The sequence below is a fragment of the Orbicella franksi genome, chromosome 15 (assembly GCF_964199315.1).
Source record: "Orbicella franksi chromosome 15, jaOrbFran1.1, whole genome shotgun sequence".
Lineage (NCBI taxonomy): Eukaryota > Metazoa > Cnidaria > Anthozoa > Scleractinia > Merulinidae > Orbicella > Orbicella franksi.
The window spans coordinates 12,864,966-12,887,973 of NC_138159.1; the positions used below are offsets into that span (position 1 = coordinate 12,864,966).

The window sequence follows — 23,008 nt, forward strand, 5'->3', positions numbered from 1 at the left end:
CTACATGAAAGTACTGCTCAATAGCTTTCATTTGAATGGTCACACACTAGGACTTCATTCACAGAGTTATAAACAGTACCACATGAAAGTATTGCTCAGTAGCTTTCATTTGAATGGTCAACCACTAGGATTTAAAAGTTAGAATTACTTTATGCAGCAGAATAAACAGTACCACATGAAAGTACTGCCCGATAGCTTTTATTTGAATGCCATTGACAGCCGAGAGTCTCGTCCACATACTTTCCACAGGAAAAACGTTTTCTTTTTTCTTTTTCCTAGATCCCTCCAAACACAACTATCAGCCGCGGCTGTTTGAGCTGAGCAGTGCTACGGGAAAGTTCACGGCCAGTGAAGTGCTGTGTCCAGCACGGTCTGAGCCAAAGTTATGCCCCTTCCCATTTCTACAAGAAGATCTTTACACTGCTAAACAACCAGGTACACCTATAACATAATCCATCTATCTGTTTGAATTGTCTGAGATGAGCTCTGTTTTCATTCACTCGTATTTGCCCATCAGGTTTTTCTTTCTTTCTTTCTTTCTTTCTTTCTTTCTTTTTTTTTTTTGCTTTTTTAATTCGAACTCGGTTAGTGCGAATTCCTCGTTATTTCGAAATAAAAACCATTTCCCTCGGATTTGCCCTTCAGTTATTTACTATCAGTTATTTCGAACCATTTTCTGTTTCCCCTGAGAGTTGGAAATACAGAGGTTCAGCTGTAATTTGTTGATTGTTTACAGCGCTGTTCATAGTTGATGGCTATTATGAAGTGTACGTGTGGGAAGGATGGATGGCTGAGGACGATGATGATGCGCGGACTGGCTCAGGAAGACAGCGCTGGGACCGGGACAGAAAACTCGCCATGGAAACAGCACTTAACTATGCAAAAGGTTTGGGTCTTGGTAAAAATGGAATGATGACAAGCATCTCTTATTTCAGACGTATTGCTGTGGAAGTATCCACTATAGAATAGATGGGAAATGTCTCTTTGAATGTTCAATTTGGGTTTACCACAGGAAGAGCTCCAACACGCTACCAAAGAGGTTCTGACGATTACCCGAAGATTTCCGATCACTCACCGCATAATCTCCGAATACTGACTCCAAGTTATGCAAACTTTTCCGAGCATTTCCGAGGATAGAAGACTACCGAGGAAGATCCCAACATATTTCCGCCGTACACTAACACATTTTAGCTCATTTAATGTTCAAACGAGGCAGAAACTCCTCAGCAAAAGTGACACCATCGATAAACTGATGAAATAATTGTAAACAGATCTCTCATTGGTTTTGTTTTGATTCCGCAGAGGCTGGTAAGCGGGTCTCCCACCGTGTGTACGTGGTGTATGCTGGCATGGAACCAATGACGTTCAAGGCTCTCTTCCCTTATTGGAATGACACACCAGATGTCATCAGAATACAGAAAACGGTTTGTACACTTGATTTGATTGGCATTCGAGAATGGAATGTGAGAATAGAAAAGAAAAATTGAAGTGTGCCATCGTGTCATGTTTAAGAAACCCATGTGCAGTCCACTTCAATATCCATTGTTTTCTCGTTCGCTCGTTCGCTCGTTCGCTCATTCGCTCGTTCGTTTTTGCGCTCGCTCGTTCGCTCGTTCACGTCTTCTTGAGAAGCATCTCACACAATACCTCTCCCCCAGGCGAGAACTTTACGGGTGGGAGGAGGGAATGGAATTTGCGATGGACTAGCATCCCATCCAGGGGAGAGGACAGTAACTCTCTAAGCAAAATACATCAAAGTTGCCTCTTAGCTTCTGAAGAAGACGTGCATTTATTTGTTTTTTTTTGGTACCTATTTCAAGAATAATTCATCTTTAAATTAAAAGAGGTTTTTCTCGCCTGTTAAATGCGTCTTTGTTCGTACTGCAATGCGGTTGTTGTAATGTCTCTTTTATCATCTGTTCATAATTTCTCACTGTCACTTCTTCAGGATGGAAAGCAACCGAATGTGAAACACTCTGCCAACGACTTGCTCCAACAGTTCACAAAGTAAGTCGTCTTATTTAATCGCTTCGAAACATTTCGTTTCTTTTGCCTCTTTCGTTCTAATACAAGCACTTGCTACTGACAAGACAAGGGAACGAGGAAACTAAATTTTTAAACTTCCTTTCAAAGGGATTTTTACACACTGGCTGAGCTCCAGAAGATTCCTCCTCCCCAAGGAGTAGATCCTGCAAAACTAGAGAATTATTTAAGCGACAGCGACTTCAAGGTAAGACTAGATTTAGAAACGAATCTCCTTAGCAGTCAGTGTAATTATTTTAGCCTAGACAAAAAGGCATTGTTTTGCAAGAAACAAAACAAACGAGCGAATGGTAAAATAGATCCATTTGGGAAATTAGGGTAAGTGTTAAATTTTCGTTGAATCACACTAAAACAGATTCTTTTGAATAACGTTAGCATCCAAAACCCTTATATTTTTAGCCCTGCTGATGAGGAATCAGTGAATTTTGAAATGCTCTTGTTAACCTTCTGAAATCATGTAGAATAAAATTAAATTGTAACTGGGCAATGCTGTTCAGATCCAGTTTTGGAAATGTTGGATAGTGAAACACATTTCTTCTTGGTTCTGCTTCTAGGAGATTTTCAAGATGGAAAAAGAAGCATTTAACAAACTTCCAGGCTGGAAGCAAGTCAATCTCAAGAAAGCTGTTGGTCTGTTTTAGAGAGGATTGTTGAAAAGCAATAGGAATTTCTTTGAATCGGCAAAATTTGAACTGCTTTGAAACAGCGTGAGAAATCTCAAACGCGTCAAGAAAGGAAATAATGCCAAAAAATACATGCCAAAGAATCTTTAGTGAGATATAAAAAATTCCCAGAGGAGCATTTCTTTAGTCTCCTCAGGGGCGTAGCCAGGATTTTTCAAAGGGGGGGGGTGGTCACACCGTGTTAAAATGAGGGTACTCACTATATTGTCATGTCGTATTCGCCACCCGTTGTAGATTGTTTGCTTAAAAAAGGCTTACAAAATTGGGGGGGGGGGGTCCACGGGCACCCCAGGACCCCCCTAGCTACGCCCCTGCTCCTATTTGTTCATACAGTGCCACTGCCTGAAGCTGCGAAAGCGCCTGTCAGCGCACTTGTAATGTATCAACGAATCTAACAATAGCTCAAAATGGAAGCACTCTCTGAAGTCATGCACTCTTGGTATGTATGAAAGAGGACAGAGAAGATGTGTTCCACGAACGTTTCAGGGTTTCCTGTGGATGTCAAGGCAAATGAAGCCTGAGGCAGCGTCCACGTTATGCCGGAGGAGTATGAAAACGCATTTTTATTTCTACGGTTAGGCCTACCGTCCACACTAATCCGCCACGAAAACGGAGCTTTTCAAAAAAGCTCTTCAAACTGCAGGAATTTGAAAACGTCGGCTTTTCGTGTGGACGGAAAACTTTTTGAAAACGAAGCTTTTCGAAAACGATGGCATTACGGTAATCATGTGATTTCTTTGACCGAGTTTTCCTCAAGTACAAATCCAAAACGACCGGAGATAGTTGCATGTTTAATTTACTCCGGCGTAGTGTGGACGGAAAACATTTGATGCGTTTCCAGGGTGAAACCTTCGTTTTAAAATTCCTTCGGCGTAGTGTGGACGAGCCCTGATAGAGGTTTTAGAATAATACAATTTTGAATTTTAATTCTTAACTACGGTAAATGTTTGCAGTCATTTGACGTACATAGACATATTAAGGACGTTTGAAGCTGCGGTGAATTGAATTTGTCTCACCAAAATAGACAACATAGTTTTAATTTTTTGTCAAAATTTCGGTACAAAATTGTCAATTGGGACAGAAAGTGCGGTGCAGTTAATATTTGGTTAGAATTTTCCAATCTAATTTGAATATTTTTATAGTTTAAATGAATGACAAATGATTGTGATATAATTGCGATGATTGCTGACGATTTTAGAAGTTTATTTTTCTAAAATTCGAAGTTGATTTTTTTTTTAGTTGGTGTTCGCATATGTTTTTACATGTAAAATCGATGAAAATTTTACTTTTTTCAGTGATGTTACAAAACTGTTTTCCCCCATTCATTTGTATTTATTTCTCGTGTAATTTATTTCTGTATCTCAAAGGTTTTTATTGTGAATCTGCTGAGCGGATGAGTTGACTTTTGAAGATGGCTGTGCTGTTTTCTTTTTTTAAGTATTCACTTAGTTTTCCCTATAAAAGTTTTTTTCATGTTCTAAGTTTTGAACGAGCTCGTTATTGTTCTTGTGTAAGGAAGCTTCGCTGTTTGTTTTAAACGTAGATGTAAGAATACCTTCGTTCTCGTCAGAACTACAAAATATTTCGATTACATTTACATCTTCAGATGAACCCGTGACTTTTCTCACGCAATATCTTTTTGATTGACTAGTGACAACTTTAAGTTGGTTTTCTTATCAGCGGAGGCGAGAAAGACATTCGGCTAAAATGGGTGTGTATTTCCTTGCTCTATGATTGGACGAGAGGTTTGGGGAAACCAGTGTAAAGTTGTCACATAGTTACTCGAGTACTTCAGTTGATTTATGACAACAAGATGCCTTTAATCCTTTCACTCCCGAAAGTGGCAAAGTTGATAGTAGAAAAAGAAAACATTACCGCGCGCTCAGTAGCTTCGATTAGAATGGTCACACACTAGGGTTTCCTCCACAAAGTTTGAACCGTGTAAATTGGGCTTTATGCTGGGCGTGAAAGGCTTCTAAAGACAGCTCTTGGAGCAAATCTTAGATGATACGTCAGTAACAAAAATAATATCTTGGTATCTAATGAGCTGCTAATGCATACCAGTCAATGATCAGTCAAACACTACAGACTGCATCTCAATGTGTTCACGAATAATTGTAGTGATTTCTCTGTACTGAAACTCGGCTATTACAGTATATACAAATTGAATTAAGGCGATTTTAGTCGCATATGGGAAAGTAATTTTGAAATTGCTACAAGCAGGCTGAGATTTTTCCTCATGAGAAAAGGATGTACATAAAGAGACGAAATTATGAAGGTTGAATAACTGAGATGAAATATATATGTTAACCCTGATGTGATGTACAAGATAATGATGGCTTTACGTCAGGCTTTATGCAATAAAAAAGATCTATTACCTTGTCAAGTGTCGAGTGAAATTTGCCCGGGAGCACTGTCGTTTTCATTTGTGCATGCGTGCGTGCCGTTGGTGCATGCCGTTCGCGCGTGTCCGAGCGTCCGCGTGTTGGGCGAGCGTACCTTCATTGCTCACTTCTTCAGTATTCAGGTTTATATTGGCTTTCCTCCACGTGTCATAATAGAGAGCTTTTAAAAGCAATGACGACGGCGACCCCCAAATCAACGCCTTGTTAAAAATGAATTTATATTTTACCTCTGAATTTCGCAATTGTCTAGATCTGTTCAGCGTGCCTATTGGTGTTAGCGAGATAAGTTACGTCAGCGTTCAATTCCAAATGAAAATACGAAAAATAAGCAGCCGTCGTTCACGTTCTCTAAAGTACGCAGAACTTAGTCATTTCACCTGGTTGGTTTGCAGAGGACCGCAAGGAATATATCAAACACGAGAGACCGTGTTTCATCAGGATATACAAACACAGAGGAGAGAGTTGAAAATGCGAAACGCAGCGGAGTATTTTTGACTAAATTCGAGGTATTTGGATAGCCGATGAAACACTGTCGAGTGTTTGATATATCTTCTCATTCGAAACAAAAACTGGAGTAAACGGAGAAGTAAAATCGTCAAAATCTATGCTTAGTTAGACCAGGTACCCAAACCTCCTTCGCGGTTGTGGTTTTCTTTGTTTTAACTTGAATTAATAATGAGTTCGAGAAAGAAATGTACAAAGATTTATAACGATTTATAACAATTTATAAAGATTTAAAACTTTTTGTTTGGTGGCGTTCTCGTCGTTGCCGTCGTGATTCGCTTAAGCTCTTTTTATGTAATCCAATATGACTTCCTTGTCTATGCAGAAGTGAATATGTTCTTCTTTTCAGTCGAGCATTGTTATTTGTAACCGCGATATTTGGTGACGTCATTGTTTACAATTGTATGTCATCAGCATACGACTTTGGATAAGGAAGACTTAATGATGTGTACGAATTAACGTGTAAAGAGCTTGTGAAGCTTAGTTTAGTAATAGCGCAGTTTAGTAATAGCTTAGTTTAGTTTAGTAATACAAGCAATAGAGTCAATGAGCCCATATATTTCATACTTGACAGCGTGCATCATCGAGTCTGACTCGTTCCCAGTCTTCCCTTGAGAGATCCGAGGAACGAGGAAAAATGACTCTTTCTCTTTGCCACGTTCTCGTCGTCCCATTCGTTGCGTGCTACGCCTGACTCGTTTCCATCTCTTTCGCGAAATAAGACGCAAGAGACGACTGAGAACAAGTCAGTCGTATAGTTATGATGTACAGCACGAAAGAAGAGTAAGAGATGTTGAGGCGCAGCCGCTCGAGGCAACTCTAGCTTCTTGAGTGCTCTTTAAACTTCCCAAGTGCATCATAACTCAATATGCACAGCTAAGAACATGAATCAACCGTTTTATAGCATTGGCAATGGAAATAATTTTCTCTGGCGAAGCCAAGTCAACTTTGCTCACACCCGAAGAGCGCAGCACGCCTTTCATATAATGAGTTTGATAGCACTGGTTTGTTAGCTATGTCTTAATCTTTGTTAAATACTCGGAGCTCAAATTTCGTTGGGTAGTTTAAATCGTGCCACGCGCGTTCAATATTCAGCGTTGATATGTCACTAGCTTGCTGATGAACCAAATGTTGCAAACAAATTATCGCTCATCGAAATAGAGAAGTGGTAAAAGACGTCGAGTCTTTCAAGTAAGGTATATATAGTTTATTATCAAGACATATTTACATCAATTTGTTTGAACCTTCCAAAATGATAGTGACACTTCAATGTTTGACAACAAGGCATCTGCAAAAAAAGCCAAACAAAAAAAGAAACAAACTATTTCCATGTCATCACTGAAAGAGGACAAAAAGGCAGTGTTGGAGAAGCCATTTCCTTCAAACTATTTTAAAAGTGGGTAAACAAGGCTGTATATGAGCCAAGTGGCTCATCAGGCCGGCGCTGATCTCCTGTTTGCACAGCATGAAGCGACTAGTAGTATTTCTGCTCCCTCCTGGTTGGGATGCTAATCGATCGCAGGGTAAAATCCCAGCATTAAATTCGCCAGTACCCATTTGTACACCTAGTGGAGGGAGGGAGGCACTGTAAGAGTAGTGTCTTACCCAAGAATTCAAAACAATGTCAATGGGCTCAAACCCGTATCGCTCGATCTGGAGGCGAGCACACTAATCATGAGATCACCGCGCGCCTTCAAAGGAGATCCCATGTTAAATACGAGCTCTAGTTGTAAAAATTATGGTTGTTTTCCATTTATTCGGAAAAACCGGTTGGTCGACAGTTGTAGTAAATGGGAAGCGACATTTCCCGAAAGGCCGGGAATTTCCACGGGGATGCGCTTGTTCCATTTCCACGACTTTTTCCTGAAACATAGGATCAAATGCAATCGAAGCCAAAAGGCCTGGAACACATGGAACGCACATTTTCCATTCGGAAATTCCGTTTGGGGATTTTGGTCTACCTTTCAAGAAATCCCGTTTTCCCGAGAAAATTTCCGTTCGGAGAGATAAAATTAATCTTTTCATTTACATTCCATCCGAAATTTCCGGATTTTTATTGGTAAATGGTAAACAACCTTTATTTAAACAGTCAAGCAATACACTGTGACATTGTGGGTCCGAAGAACTCGCGATCGTTGACTGAAGACTGGTTCTGCCGGAAGTGTTTGCAGCATACTCGTTCCAGGACTCTACGGGGTTTCTGATCGAATAAACCCATAGGTTCTGGGTATGATTTTCTCTGTTAGCAAGGCAACTTGCCGCTGACCGAAAAGCTTGCGGTGACAGGGTCAGATGTTAAATTCCCGCAAACAATTGACTTACTTCTAAGGATACAGGTGAGTGGTCAGGCCTGCTGATGACGTCAAAGATATTTGAGGTGTGAGGCGATGGTCCTCAGGCACTGGGATACAGAAGGACTCGTAGGGATCATCTCCTAAAGCCATACTTGAAAGTTGTGCATCCTCCGACGTCATCGCAAACTCTTTTCGTAACGATGAGCGCTGTCTGTATGGAAAAATAAAAAACAAGAAATGTTGGGTTCTTATATAATTGACAGCTCAATTATTTTTCCTCGGACTTAAAAGCTAACTCTTACTCCCACTGTGGTGCCAGTCAGGGGGGGGGGGGCGGCGGGGGGGTTAGGGCTTGCCACAAGTTGGCAACAAGTTGGCAACTTTTCGTATTTCGAGCAACTTTTTTTGCTTAGAGTAAAAAAAAAAAAAATAATAATAATAATAACGAGTAATTTCTAGTTATCGGAGCAGCTTTTAGTGTTTTAATTGGTCATGCTTCCATATTTTACAATATTTCAGTAGACAATTTGTAAATTTCTTTAATGTTTTTAAAATTTTTAAAAAAAAGTTTAAAAAATTTGAAAAAAAAATTTGACGTTGATGCGTAGTATTTACTCATATGTATTGTGAACAAATTTATTAAGCGACGCTGCTTACCACGCAAAACTGCACAAAAATGCTTAGAAATGTTACTGTTGTTGCACAGATTGTGTATTTTTGCATCAGACCAAACAAAAGAAGAAAGAAACAAAAAAGTTTTTGCTTTTTTAGCAACTTTTGAGCAACTTTTGCCTTTTTTTGGAGCAACTTTTCAGCAACTTTATGAAAAATTGCGGGCAACTTTTTGGGAAATCTCGAGCAACTTGTGGCAAGCCCTAAGGGAGGGGGGAGGGGTTGATGGAACCCCTCCCCTGGGTTTTCGTTCTGCTAAGGCAGAGCGAAATAAAATTACATAGATTAGATAGCCCTGAGCTTGCCCTACAAGGTGATACGATTTTTGTTGGTTTTGAGGTCATATGACGTCAAATGATGTCATTTGACCCGCCATCTTGGATCCCCCATCTTTGATTTCACTAGTAAAGGACCTCAGTCACGGTTGGCGCATATTGAAAAGTTTAGCCTCAATTTTTCAAATTCGTCGTTTGTAATCCGTGTCAATCTTCTCCATCCGTAGCCATCCTTGTTCCTCCATGGTTTATCATTATGTCTTTGGTGTTTTTCTATTTTATTAAACTGTTATTTTCAGGTTTCCTACCATTTAAAGGTAATTTGTATGTGGCTAAAATAACTCGAAATACCGTGACTGAGTTCCTTTAAATAGTCAAGAAATAACGAAAATTAATACAAAATAAAATCAGAATGCTTATGAAATGTGCAAATTCGTGAATTTCTGCAATTTGATGAAGAAAACTGGAAAAAAATACAGAATTATGTCAAAAATGTTGATTTTTGGCAAAACCTACCCGAAATTTGCAGTTGGCATGTAACGTCAAAAATGACGAACACACAACATATCAAAATTTCCGCGGAGGGTGAACGAACAGCTACTGAAAGTTTCAACCTCTTAGAGCAAATCGTGTTTTCAACAATTTGAAAAAACCTTATGGGTTAACCTTATCCCTGCCAGAGACAAACTTGAATTTTCTTTTCAAGAATTTTCATCCAATCAAAAAGCGCTAGCGAATATTCGGAACACTTCGACGTCAACATATGTTTATGTTATGTTGCTTAGCAGCTTTCCAACTAAAAGCAGAAGGCAAAGTGATATCTTGAAGACAGCATTTGCTCTGATAAATCTGCTAATAGTTAAGAATTATTCACCGAGGTGGAGGTGAACACCTCACCGACACTGAGGTGAATAATTGTTTTAGTATATACCACACAAGCTGAATAATTAGCGGACCAAAACGTTATTTTATGTGTGACAAGCGGTCGGAAATTTTAATATCTCTCGTGCCGGCTGCTAGGTAAATAGTACTTGCTAATCACCTCCGAGTTAACCAGTCAGAGCGCGCGAAAAGCACTATTCACTTGTGTGGTATATACTAAACTGCTTTACAGTTGTCCGCTCGGTGACCTGGCCTTTGAAAAGGCGGCAAGGCTGCAGGTGACCTAGTTTTAATACAGACTTCACCGCTTTTGTTGTGTAAATCAAGTTGTTCTAACGCTGACTAGTTGCATTTACTTGACAAAAGCAGAGAGGTCTACATCAAAGCAAAGACACCCCCAGCCCCGCTTTTTTCATGGGCCAGGTCACTGAGCACACAACTGTAAAATGGCCTATTGAGTCCTAAAATGGTGTATCTAAATTTCCTTATGATTACCTTTTACGGACGAGATGTATTAGCCAGAAAACAACGATTACAAGAACGACTGCAAGAATTAACACAAGCGTTATCACAATATGAACTCTTATAGGTGTCGGAGATGCTCGATGACCAACAAGACTGTCATAGTTGACTGTCGTATTAGCGAGATAGCCTGAAGAAGTGGGATCTATAATTTAAAAGAAAAAAAAACATAACAGTTTTACGGTGCCTTTTGTTAGCTTGTAAAAGTACATTGGCGTCAGGTTGGTTTATTTAATTACTGTAAGCCTAAGTATTTGCTTTTAATACAAGTTTCCATTCAGTACAGCTGCGACAAGGATCCTGAAATTAACAAGTTGAGATACGCAATTTTTTTTATGACATTTTAAGCTCCAGTTTCAATCGATTCGCGAAATTGCGGAGGACTTTGTTGATTTAAGCGTGTTTTGTTTTGTCTTTTTAAAAAAATCAGTCCCCCAGGATAACCTACTTGGATCCTTTAATCACGGATTACGTTTAAGTTTGTGGGTACCCCGTGGCCTGTGTTTGGGATAAAACTGAACAGTCCACGAGATAAGAAAATTAGACAGACGTATTTGAAAAGCACATTCAGTGCGATAATCAATATAAAACACTTACCGGTCAGAGCTTCTCTTTGCATGCCTCGGTAAAATACATTGTCCGAGTAGAGATCATAATACTCTTGTGCATTTATACCTAGAATGCGGTATTAACGCAGTGGTTTGTAAACATTCGCAGCGCAATAAACACTGAAAAAACAGTGCATTGAAGAAAAATGAAAGAAGCTTATTCAAACCTTTCTGCGGATGAGGAAAACTAAAGACGGCCAGTAAGACCATCAATAGTTCCTTTGGTCGCATTTCAAGAAATCTGTTCGCCGTATTATTCAACGCATTTGGTATCTCGTCTTCGCATTTTGAGATCTGTTTTTTAGGTGTAAATATTCACGAAGAAATATTTCTCACTTCGAAATTGAAAAAAACTTTAACTGTCATAGCGCGCAAGCTAGCATTCATGACGTGCTAAAGTCGCTCCTGATTGGTCAAAAAATAAATTTGCGCGCGCGCATAAGATTTATTCTGAACACCAGCGCGAGGTGAAGTGAAACAAGCAGAGATGAACAGGTTAATTAATAATGGTAATAGGACTGAGTGGAGTCCAATTCGGTCTGTAAGCAAAAGAGTGATTCACAAAATCGGACGACCGCGAAGCGTCACAAGTATGATTACAGAGTGAATTGGACGACACGATGTCCTGTTACCAATTAATCATATTTGATAAAAAGCTTTTAATAGTCATTAAAAATCATAATTAGAAATATGGAAAATAGCTTGCAAAATGGCTGTTAAGTTTCTTCTAAAATAGTCGTCAGAGACTAAACCTCCACAATTTTACAGTCTCTTGAATTAGTTACTACTGTGATTGTAATCAATGTTGTGATTGGTGCATTTAGTGGAGTGGACTTAAAATGATTGGCTCATGTAAATGTCTGATTACAGGTGTCCGATTGCAGCAAACTGTCTGATTACAACTTTGCAGATTAATTAAAGCAAAATACAGCAGTTTATGCCCCAATCACATTTGAGGAAAGTGTTATTGCTCTGATTTATTTATTTATAGCGTGATGAAGCATTCTGTGCTACGGCTTACAGCCTAATATTATTCAACAAACCACCAGAAAAGATATCTACGACAGTTCTTACCAATTAAATGATAGTATCCCAGAAAACAAAATCAATGTGATTCACAGAAACTGAAGACCCGGCCATTATCAAAACTTTTTACTCGTAATTTTCTTTGTCAAGGATAAGCCCGGCTGGCCATTGCATTTTATCCATACCACAAATAACTTGCGTATTTCGAACTTTTATTCCTTTGACGATACCTGTTTGCAGGTTTATACTTAAACCAACAAGTCTCTAAGTGTAAATACAATATTTTTGTCTCCATAAATATTAAACACCATCGCTTCGGAAAAAAAAAAAGAAAAAAAAAAAAAAGAGAAAAGAAAAAACACATAATCCAATGGGGCAGGCCATGTAACGTACCTTACCAAAGAATTGTAAACCTGTCGGACTGAGGGCCTTCACAAACCGTCTCAATTGGCCGGTATATGTATGCATGTAATAGGACTGTGGACCTGCGGAACTGTAGACCCGTGACCCGAGGGCCTGTGGACCCGAGGACCTGTCGACCCGAGGGCCTGTGGACAGAATCTATATATAAATGAAGTAAGAAGTGTGGACCTGACGGCTCTGGAATGAAAGTATATATGTATGAAGACTGTGTTTGTAATTTAAGCATGTTAAAAACTTTCCTATGCTAATTAAGCTTAATAAATATGTAGCTTCACAGAATTAATTTATCTTCAGCGTGATGACGTATACTGCTTCCAGTGCTGCGATAGGTGATAGACATTTGTGCAGGTTTTTTGTAATCCGATCTGTTGTTTTCTGTACTGAATTTTCGGTGGCTTCTATCTACCTTCATTAGAGTTGCAATGCTGAGGTTCGTTACTGCCCGGGCCACAAGCCCGTGTATTGTGGTTATATCGGTTTTTTCTTTACTAAGAACGGAAGAGCGGAAGCGCGTTTTGAGCGATTTAAAAGCAAATGGTTATCCTGTTAGTCTGTTTAAGAAGTGCCTTAGCAACAGGACCAAATTAAACCCAAACAGTAGCAGGTTAGGCCACTGGAGTTTGCCATCCTTCCTTACGTAAAGGGCGAGTCTGAACGCGTGTGCCGCGTCCTCCAGAAACAAGGAGTTTATGACAACCACGACGGCAAAGGCAACGGCAACGGGAACGTCGCTAAACAAGAGAGTTAATGAGCAGAACAATGGCTGTGCACGTGCGTTGTAATTCTTGGTACATTTCTTTACCGTCCTCGGCAAAACAACGTGAAATGACCAAAATTCTGCGTTGTCTGGAGAACGTGAACCACGACGGCTAATTTTTTAAACTTTTATTTCAAGTTTATCGCTGTGTCCTCGATTCAGTTTCGTGAAAGTTTTGTCAATGATAAACAAAGCAAATGACTTTAGCGTATCGCGAGATTCATAGGTAAAATATAAATTCATTTTTTAATCGACGTTGCCCTCGGCGTCGCCGTCATGGTTACTTAGACTCCCTAATTTCTCGTTCGGGCAGCCTTTAGGCCACTACGAACATTGGATCACATATTTACGAAGCCCAAGGACCGACGAACGATCGACCGAGTCCAAGGGATCGTTTACAAAGTGAGCTGCCACGACTGCACATTCACTACCAAACTACCACAAGAGGCTTTTCTTGGAGTCATGGCACTTAAATTTTGGACAGCGCCGCCGTCAAAGAAAGGAAATCGCTCCCTCGCGCTTATTTACCGTTGACTTAAAAAATCAATAAAATGACAGCATGCGCGAGGTTGTGGCGCGAGCAGTAACGAACCTTCACATTGCAACTCTGATGAAGGTGGACAGCAGCCACCGAAAATTCAGTACAAAAACAACAGATAGGATAAAAAAAAAAAACATTTACAGAAAAAGGTATACTGTGCTCCAGTAACTACCGAAACAACTCAATTTTTTTTTCAACATCCTTTCGTGAGGCCGCACAGGATCACAGGAACATTGTGGCAGAACGATTGAATTCAACCCTTAGAGGTGACTGAGAAAAGCTCTCTAGAGTATGACTGTGGGAATCGAGAAATCCCATAGTCGCTCCAAGAAGGAGTTACCTTACGTTTTTTACACACGTTCTTACACTGAATCCTCAAAAGCTATCGCCTAAATTTCTTCCGTCTTCTCGGGTTATTTACTTTCGAGAGACCACCTCTCTCCATACACATTGCCACAAATTACAACAAACTCGTACATCGCTTAATTTAGAGTTTAATAAATTCTTTCAATACAGGGACGACAATACAATGGCAGCCATTCTCAAAATGGTTCACAAATCAGGTCAAGGAAATCAATACATCCAAACTTTTACACAGGCGCAGAAAAACGGCAAGAACTCTCCCTCTAATTTCATCTTTAGGTTGCAGATGCACGTACAATAGGCCATGTGCGAGTTGCCTTTTGCCTGTGTCAAAACGAGTCTCCGTGTGAAATCATTCATATGAAAATGTGCTCCTTCTGTGCTAAATTTTCACGCAAATCAAATTCACTTTCATATGAAAGGTTTCGCACGGACTCGTTTTGAAACAGAGGTCAGTACCTCGCAAATAGCCCATAGAAGCAAAGCTGTCTCTAAGTATCCCAATTCACTAAAAATATTTCCAAGACATTAAAGTGCGAACTTGGAAGCTAAACGTAACATCCGTGTGTGATGCCAGCGAAATCGGAATAACTTGATCTTTACGTCCAACATGAAGTCCTTCTAGCCAACGAAGAACTCCGCTGACTGAATGGGTTCTTTGTGATTGGGTGATCTTCAAATGCAAAAACCTCCTCCAAACAAAAGAAAGATGTAAGTCGTGAACTAGGAGGATCGAAATAAAGCTGAGTACTCCACGTTGATCTTGGAGGTACCAGGGTTGAAACATTCAAAGCCAGGTTCTTATTTGGGATTATCCAGCTGCAAAAATAATACAGCAAAAGTTATTCCATGGGACCACTAGGAGCTACGTCACGGTTGGCGCATCTTGAAATGTTTAGCCTAGATTTTTCAAGTTCATCATTTCTAATCCGTGTTAATCTGCTCCACCCTTAACCATCCTCGTCCCTTTATGGTTTATTATTATCTCTTTGGTGTCTTTCTATCTTAGTAAACTACTATTTTCAGGTTTCCTTCAATTAAAAGGTAATTTTATGTGTGGCCAAAACAACGTCCATGATTTGAGAGACTTCAACATTTTCGGTAGGGGAAATATCAGAGGTATTTGACATGCGCGCTAATTACCTCTTCAAAATCTTTTTCTACATCTTCTACGTGATCTCTTTCATCATCACTCGACGACGAGTCAGATTCTTCGTCCCCAGCTTGGGTCTAATAATACCAAAGAGGAAATATAAAATGAAAGGTTATCCTGTGCATCCCACACACAATGGGGGGACTGGGCACCAGACATGAAAGGGAAGGAGTTCAGCGTGTCTTACAAACATTGCGTTCTGGTTCCCATACCGCCCGTCCATCTTAATCGGCGAGGCCTTGGCACGAAGGAAAGGTGAAATTTGATTGGCTAGAGTTTTGAACACAGATTTCATCAATTCAACGCTGCGGTTTCCATCACGTATGTATCCAGTGCTTTATATCTAACTAAAAACGTTCGATTACAGCACCTACAGACCTTAACAGATTTCAACAGCTAAATTAACAAAAAACAAACAAATAAACAAACAAACAAACCAACAAAAAAAAACAGAGAAAATAACAAAAGCTCTGCTATTGTTAAATGGACATGTAATACCTTGATGCTTCGCAATGTTCTGAACTTAAAAAAAAGCTCTGCATAGGAAAGGAATGCATCGCAAGTCTACGGGCTATGAAAAGAGGTTAAAAACATCGGGACTTTCACGTCTGAGGTTCGGGGAAAGCGCATTTTCCAAAGTTTAAGGCATGAGAACAGTGACCGCCATCTTGGAACTCAATATTGAGAAGAACCTGGGGACGAACTCGCTTTACCTTGATAGTTGATCCGCTATGACTCGGCTCAGTTATTCCTCCAGAATTCTTCATCAGTATATGGTTGTAATGCTGAAGGAAGCCATCCTCGAGCTTTTCTCCGTCTTCGACCAGCTTGTTATACACTGCCTTTACTGAGTCCAGATCCTGTCTGGCATCTGAAACATAACCACGTTACGTAAATATTAGCCTAAACTTTTCACGTTTGTCGTTAATAATCCGTGTCAATCTTTTCCATTCTTAACCATCCTTGTTCCTTTACGGTTTATTGTTATCTCTTTCGTGTTTTTCTGTCTTAGTGAGCTGTTATTTTCAGGTTTCCTTCAATTTCAAGGTAATTTTGTACGCTGCCAAAATAACTCAAAATACCGTGACTGAGCTCCTTTAAGGTTACCGTGTGCCTTCACAGTGAAAAATTTTCAATTTCCGTTTTTTTGTTCTGCAAAAATAAACTTTGAACTATGAGCTTTCAGGAAAAAAATTCAAAAGAGAAATTCAAAAGGAATTCAAAGAGAGTGGTTGAATGGAAAGCGTTCCCCGTTTTTTCCCAGCAAAATGACACTAGTTTGCACGTGGGCAACTAACACTTTTCCCGCCGAAATGACACTACCCTCGTGGAGCCAGGAAGGCCATAACGCAAGCCTGGCGTTGTTACGTATAACATAATTGTTGACGTAGCCCCCCGCCCCCCCCCCCCCCCGACGTCCCGCCCTTGCCATATTTTTCGAAACGAAAAAACTGATTGCAAAAATACGTAGATTACCGAGCTTTTCTGTTAAGCCAATAACAACTGAGATCAAAATGGATTTCATCAAAATATTGCCGAGATTTGCAAATCATTTTGAATGTGGATGTTATTTCACTTACCATAAGCGTCAATAAGTGGACTATACATGGCTGCGTAGTCCAGGTTATTTTCCTTCAGGAATTCAATAATGTTCAAAACGGCATTAACCTACCAACGAGAAGAACGACAGTATAAACTGATATGTAAGCTTCCATTTCTGACATACACTGCGCGGCAAGGCATTGTTAATTATCATCCAACATTACTGACAATGGGACTGTCTCTAAGTACATACCCTGCAGGCAGTTACCGACTGCTCGCAGCGTGCTAAGTGCACGGCAATGTACAGTAAACTGTAATCCAGCTTTACAATGCAATAGCTTTGTGCAGTTAGTCTATCGTTTTCTGTATATGGTTAGCTCCACGAGCACGCAACGTGACCCAAATTCTGTGATGCGATTGGCTACCGAGCGAGTAAGATGAGGTTTTCCCACAAGAAAAATGGTGGTCTTACGCCATAAAATAAATCTTAAATTGGCCAAGCTTGTTTGCTAAAGATGGCTGTATATCGGCCTCGTTCTTAAGTTTAGGTGTTCATGGAATCCGCCTGGGTTTCGGTCCGTTAGCCTGCAACAAAGGCAACTAGGTTAATAATAAATACCGTTCACCGTTTTGGAGAATTGGCCCGGGGTCGTAGTAGTACTGACGGAGCGTAGCGAGGTCCGTACAAAAACGACCGAGGGCCAATATTCCCCAGTAGGGCGCCCGATTAGTAGAGGGTCTATTTAAGGGGGTCGTACATTCCGCAAATCGCCATATTTGTTCATTGGAAACCGCAGACCGAGATCGCTTTACTGTTGGGACCATTATCATCATCTCTTTAGCTCAAAAAAAAAAAAACGTATTTCTCCATTGAGTAACCAGCGAACAAAAGGGTTTGACGTCCAATGGGCTATTCACAAACACAAAGACTGCACGAGATGTTTGATTGACCGCCAAGCGTAAATCACCAAATCAATGGGAATTTGGCTCAAACCGCTAAACCGGCAAGCTAGGTTAGTAAGTAGTTTATTATATGGCACTCAGGGCATGTTTCACAAACAAACAATTCACGGCTTATGATCGTTTCCATGGAAACCGTCCACATGGCAAGACCATGACCAAGGAAGAACCAATTAGAACGCTCGGATTTTCCTCAGGACTACCTTGCCATATATCAACCAGCCTTAATATCCGACTAAAATAGTTCAGGTCAATAACCAAAATCACCCAGTCAGACTGCTCTATTGTCAGTCTGATATGCACAACCTGGAAAATGCACTGTAACTGAAAAACTGTTCCTATGCCCTTCTGCGACTGATTGAATTTTGATACAACGGTAAGCTATATTCTACATTCAGGACTTAGAACTTTCAGAAATAAAACAACTTACCTCGCCACGACCTCCAGAGTTTCTCGCGTGTCTAATAAAGAACTTCGCGGACAATGTCATTTCATGCTCCTAAGTTAACAAATCAAATAAATAAAGACACACATCGGTTAGTTTGAGAATGACATCAACATTTTACACTATTTATTCTACCACAAGGAAGATCAGGATACAAGGAACAGTGTCTCGGTGTTGGAGAGAGTGTTTGTGATGTAGAGGTCGAAGAGACGTCATTATAAAGCTCCTTATAATGCTGTGTCCTTGAAGTCAAGAATTACCTTAACACGTTTTCAAGGTGCATCTAAACTGAGTCTCGTTCTATTGGGATCAACCGTTTTTTGGTTGGTTGGGTTTTCCAACGATTGAAACAGCAAGGGTCGCAACCGCTGTCGTTTTCGTGAATTTTTAACTCTGGTGGGGGCTTAGGCTGCTCGCAACTCTCGCTTACTTACTCGAGTTATGCGTGCCGGTGTGGCGGGCTGGATATGGAAGAGGCAGCAGAATTACTATCAGTGACAACTTCTTAAACGTTGCTCTCTCTTTAATAACATCAAAATGGCGACATGCAATGAATTTTGCAAAGTACTCATGAACCCTGCGGTATGAAAATACTGTCTCTGACGGCAGACGCGTGAGAAGGAGACGGGAAGGTGGCATCGTGGCAAAGACTACAAAAATGCATGGCAAATGGACACTATTGGACTGGAACTTGAGAGGTTTTCAAGAGATATGTAAATCCTTACAGTGAACTACGCTGAACTGGTGATCAACCAAAATACGGTTGGGAGGGGGTTGGGGGGTAGGATTAGAGTGGCACACGTTTTCTTGTCACGTCGACTCAGAATTAGACTGTTAAAATCAGATGAGACCTATTACAATGTTACAACCCAAAGTGAAACAATACTGAAACAAACTTTCTCAAGTTGTAACCATAAAGTGCATACCCCCCGGAAAGTCAAACAACATTGCATCCCATTAGAGCAGTTTTCAAGGGAGTGTCATAAACCAAAACCAAAGCAATCACTCTAGCCAATCACAAAGGATACAGACATTACAGTGATCCAATCAAAACTCGAAGTAAATCCGTGTAGCTGACGAAAAGCGCGAGAAAACGAGTGCGAGTGAGTCACAATTGGTTAGAGTTTTAAATCTGATTGGATGAAAAAGTGGCGCGAGTTTTTTAAGCCAATCGCGCAGCGTACTAATGCAAAACCGATTACTTTTCGACACTCAAATTAACACCGCTCTAAGCTCATATTCTGACAGATAAGGAAAATAAAGGCAAAACTCACCAGTTGGAGTTTCACAACAAGGTCCTTCTTTCCAGCATGCACAGCAGCATAAACAAGACCAGCCAGGAAACGTCCTGGGTCTTTGCTAACTCGGAATCTTATTTTGTTGGCAACAACATCTTCCAGAACTATAAAACAACACCACCATAAATTTAAAATGTTCGCGCTAATAGACTGTTTTCGATAAATTAAAATTCAGCTTGGAAGCTAAGCCTATAGGACACAAACAAAGGAAATTAAATGACCATGTTTATTTATTTCTTTTGTTTTTGCCTCTAGACCTCGCTATCAAAGCCAGTTTTATTATTACAGAAGTAGCCTGTTGTTTGCGCACATTTTTACTGTGCACACAATTCAAACGAGCACTGCGCGTGACGTAGTAAAATGACCAAGAATAGCGCTACAGGCTTCTGCTATAATTTTGCATTGCTTGCACGGTCTTGAACTTACGGCGACCCTTCTTTTAAGCTAGTTTTGACTTAAATTAAGTGAATAAGCACGAGCACAAGCATAAGTACTTGAGCATAAGCATAACGGCATACCCACACGCAGAATAAACGGGATTCTAGATACCAGCCCTTCTCGATTGTTAAACAATATGGCGGAGTCCGCCATGTTGTTTGCGATATTTTCGCAGAAGCCTGGGTCAAAGTGCGTAATGAGTGACTTCTGCATTTGGTAATGCTTATGTCAGCCGCGTCCTCACTACAACATAAGCACAGCGTAGGTATTACAACAACGAAAAATGTTTGTTCTGCTTCTGCTTCTGCTGATGTTCTGTTGTTCTCATTTGCATATGCCTGAGCTCATGCTTACACTTATGCGCCAGTGAAACCAAAGTTTGACAAATCACTTATCTACCGTTTTTCTACGTTTTCGCGAAAAACGAATAAATCTAGGATGCACTACGGTGAAATCTGTATCAAGCGGACACCCTTGAGGCCCTCAGAGTCGCTAGTGCCGGCTTACAACAGACTCTCTGGTCCTGTCCACGCTACGCCGGAGGAATTTGAAAACGGAGGTTTCACTCTGAAAACGCATCAAATGTTTTCCGTCAACACTAGAAAACGAAAAAAGTGTTTTCCGTCCACACTATAAAACGTATAAAATGTTCTCCGTCCACACTAGAAAACGTATAAAATGTTCTCCGTCCACACTAGAAAACGTATAAAATGTTCTCCGTCCACACTAGAAAACGTATAAAATGTTCTCCGTCCACACTAGAAAACGTATAAAATGATTTTCCGTCCACACCACGCTGGAGAAATTTGAAAATGCAACAATCATCGGCGGCAGAGACGCTTGGGTGCACCCGTGAGCATGCGCATAACAAGGTTTTAGTTGACCCACGTGGCTACCCGCTTGTTGTTCGCGCCATCTTTTAAATCTGTTTGAAAGAACTTCAAAGAAAAATGTTGAAGTCCGGCCAAACAAAGAACAAATCTGGGGAAAACAAAATAAATGAGTACTTTTCTTGGTTGGACGGCGAGGTGGAATTAATGCTAAACGTAGCAGTAGAGTTTCAAGCATCGATCGTAAGCAGCGTGACGTCATCGTTTTCGAAAAGCTCCGTTTTCAAAATGTTCCCGTCCACACTAAACCGCAAAGCTCCGTTTTCAAATTCCTCCGGTTTGAAGAGCGTTTTCGAAAAGCTCTGTTTTCATGACGGATTAGTGTGGACGGTAGGCCTAAGCGGAAGAATTAAAGTTCCGTTTTCAAATTCCTCCGGTTTGAAGAGCGTTCTCGAAAAGCTCCGTTTTAGTGTGGACTAGTGTGGACGGAAGGCCTAACCGGTGAAATAGAGCTGCGTTTTCAAATTCCTCCCGCGTAATGTGAACGGGGCCGAGTAGCGCAGCCAATCAGAAAACGGCATTAGTGATAGAACGTTAGTAGATATATTCTAAACACGGAAAATGCTCTCTATCCCTCAAATAAAATTATCGAGATACAAAATACGTACCACTTTCAAAATGTTCTGTTTGGCCTGACCTCGCCATGCAGTTAAGAAACTGAAGACAAACTGAATGCGTAGGAAACAGGTCCTGCTCTTTGGCATCTTGGAATAGTCTCATTGCATTAGTGACATCATCCCTATCAAAGGAAAAGTTTGCGATAAATAAGATTTTGCGAACGTTTTCTGGATGATTCGGCTAACGTGTTTTTGCTTCCTTGTTGCCACCCAATTCAGACCACATGGTGATTCATTTGAGAGGCTACAATTGTACAATTTGTCACCCGCAACTGATTGCATGGGAGTATGTGAAAATAGAACAATTGTAACCTCCTGAAGGAATCATCATATGATCTTAGTTGGGTGATGACAACGATGTTAACACGTTAGCCGAATCCGTCTATGTTTGATCATTTTAGGAAGTTTAAAAATGTATTTCCGACAAGGATGTTTACAACATACCTAAACGCGATACAGAATTGGAACTACCATAGAGTTTTAAGGAAATGTAGTCATTAGATTTCCTTCGTCAATTTCACGTAACGATCGTGTAGCAATGCTCGTATGTTAGCACAAATTTGATAATAGTTTAACAGAGAGATTTTGAATTATCTTTTGTTGAAGGATAACTGGATAATTTAAAATTTCCTCTGAAGAATACTTCTCGGTGTATTTTCGAGAAAGCCAGAAACACCATAAATAGCGCCTAAATTTGAATAAGAATACTTCATACATCCTAAGCCTCGTGTTAATGTTTCCAGACAAAGGGTCAGTTTTACACATGAATGTGAGGCTTAGGATGTATCAGTATTGTTATTCAAATATCGGCGCTATTTCTGCAGTGTCTATTACATTGAGCCTCAATTTTTTTTCTAACCACGCATGCGCTGCATTCAACTGGGTTCTTTCGATGACAAAGGAAACCCTGTAAAATTTCTGGGTTCTTTGCATCTTCAGTTGTTCTAACATATCTTTCTAACAAAATAATAAAATCTGCGACACATTGTGTCATTTATATATAAAAAAGGCACAGGTACAGAACAAATAAAACAATAACTGTACATGCACCACGTTTGTTTCTTGTAATCCTTATGTGCATGCTGAATTGCACTAGTGAGAGCATGCGCAAAACTGCATCCGGCCACCATAATAGGGTGTCCGTGTAACAGGGGTGTCTGTATTAAGTGGGTGTCCATAATATGCAGGTGTCTATATTAATCATATCTATAACAAAATTGTCGGTCATGATTGGTTCTCTGTGCGCCTATTTGTCACATAATCGGGGCGCGATCACGTGGGTGTCCAATTTTAACTTTTGGTAATTGGATACCTGTAATTGAATACCCACGTGATTTGCACGTCAATTACGCATGCTTTAATGACTTCCTTCGCAATGTTTCGGTCAGTTTTCAAAACTTAGAAAAAATGCTACAGACGTTTTCGCTCAAAAGAAGTTCTCATAAGACATTTTCAATTCCGAAATTTGTTATAGATACGATTAATTAGTAATTGGACCTCGTGTCGTACAATTCAGGGAGTACTTGTGCTCGTTATTTCAAATCGGCCTCGCGCTTCGCGCTCGTCCGATTTTGAAATTACTCGCACGATTACTCCCTGAATTGTACTCCACTCGGTCCAATTACTATTACTAATCGGGTCTCCACAAAGCCAGGTTCCACTGTAAT

General features: G+C 40.3%; 3 protein-coding genes across 5 annotated transcripts in view; 1 reads left to right on the forward strand and 2 right to left on the reverse strand.

Moving 5' to 3' along the window:
* The window catches only part of LOC145470844 (uncharacterized), a 31,709-nt gene extending 25,760 nt beyond the window's left edge, over window positions 1-5,949 (forward strand). For 2 of the 3 annotated variants that reach the window (XM_081454721.1, XM_081454722.1), the window contains 6 exons: window positions 280-435; window positions 737-886; window positions 1,303-1,424; window positions 1,949-2,007; window positions 2,134-2,230; window positions 2,598-5,949. In XM_081454721.1, the coding sequence (XP_081310847.1) occupies window positions 280-435; window positions 737-886; window positions 1,303-1,424; window positions 1,949-2,007; window positions 2,134-2,230; window positions 2,598-2,684 (671 nt within the window). In that variant the 3' untranslated portion in view covers window positions 2,685-5,949. The remainder of the gene's footprint in view (window positions 1-279; window positions 436-736; window positions 887-1,302; window positions 1,425-1,948; window positions 2,008-2,133; window positions 2,231-2,597) is intronic. The other variant, XM_081454723.1, reaches the window with a different exon arrangement.
* Window positions 5,950-6,829: 880 nt separating this feature from the next.
* LOC145470205 (uncharacterized) lies at window positions 6,830-11,133 on the reverse strand. Its single transcript, XM_081454037.1, has 5 exons — window positions 11,056-11,133; window positions 10,878-10,955; window positions 10,254-10,425; window positions 7,958-8,140; window positions 6,830-6,923 (listed from the first exon to the last, which is right to left on the reverse strand). Exons 1-4 carry the CDS (start codon window positions 11,117-11,119, stop codon window positions 7,960-7,962), a joined length of 495 nt encoding a protein of 164 aa, XP_081310163.1. The 5' UTR covers window positions 11,120-11,133; the 3' UTR covers window positions 6,830-6,923; window positions 7,958-7,959.
* Window positions 11,134-14,115: 2,982 nt separating this feature from the next.
* LOC145469969 (leucine-rich PPR motif-containing protein, mitochondrial-like) overlaps window positions 14,116-23,008 on the reverse strand; it is a 53,712-nt gene continuing 44,819 nt past the window's right edge. Inside the window, exons 14-20 of the mRNA XM_081453794.1 lie at window positions 21,333-21,463; window positions 19,373-19,500; window positions 18,084-18,152; window positions 16,732-16,819; window positions 15,865-16,022; window positions 15,142-15,228; window positions 14,116-14,817 (exon numbers count right to left, since the gene is read on the reverse strand). Coding sequence (XP_081309920.1) covers window positions 14,800-14,817; window positions 15,142-15,228; window positions 15,865-16,022; window positions 16,732-16,819; window positions 18,084-18,152; window positions 19,373-19,500; window positions 21,333-21,463 — 679 coding nt within the window. The 3' untranslated portion in view covers window positions 14,116-14,799. The remainder of the gene's footprint in view (window positions 14,818-15,141; window positions 15,229-15,864; window positions 16,023-16,731; window positions 16,820-18,083; window positions 18,153-19,372; window positions 19,501-21,332; window positions 21,464-23,008) is intronic.

Bases quoted from the DNA above. Each gene is read 5' to 3' on its own strand.
- LOC145470205 (XM_081454037.1), bottom strand. From the start codon at position 11,119: ATGCGACCAAAGGAACTATTGATGGTCTTACTGGCCGTCTTTAGTTTT. The intron at 10,956-11,055 runs GTTTGAATAAGC...ACCGCATTCTAG, and splicing joins TTTTCCTCATCCGCAGAAAG to GTATAAATGCACAAGAGTAT. The intron at 10,426-10,877 runs GTAAGTGTTTTA...TTTAAATTATAG, and splicing joins GCAAAGAGAAGCTCTGACCG to ATCCCACTTCTTCAGGCTAT.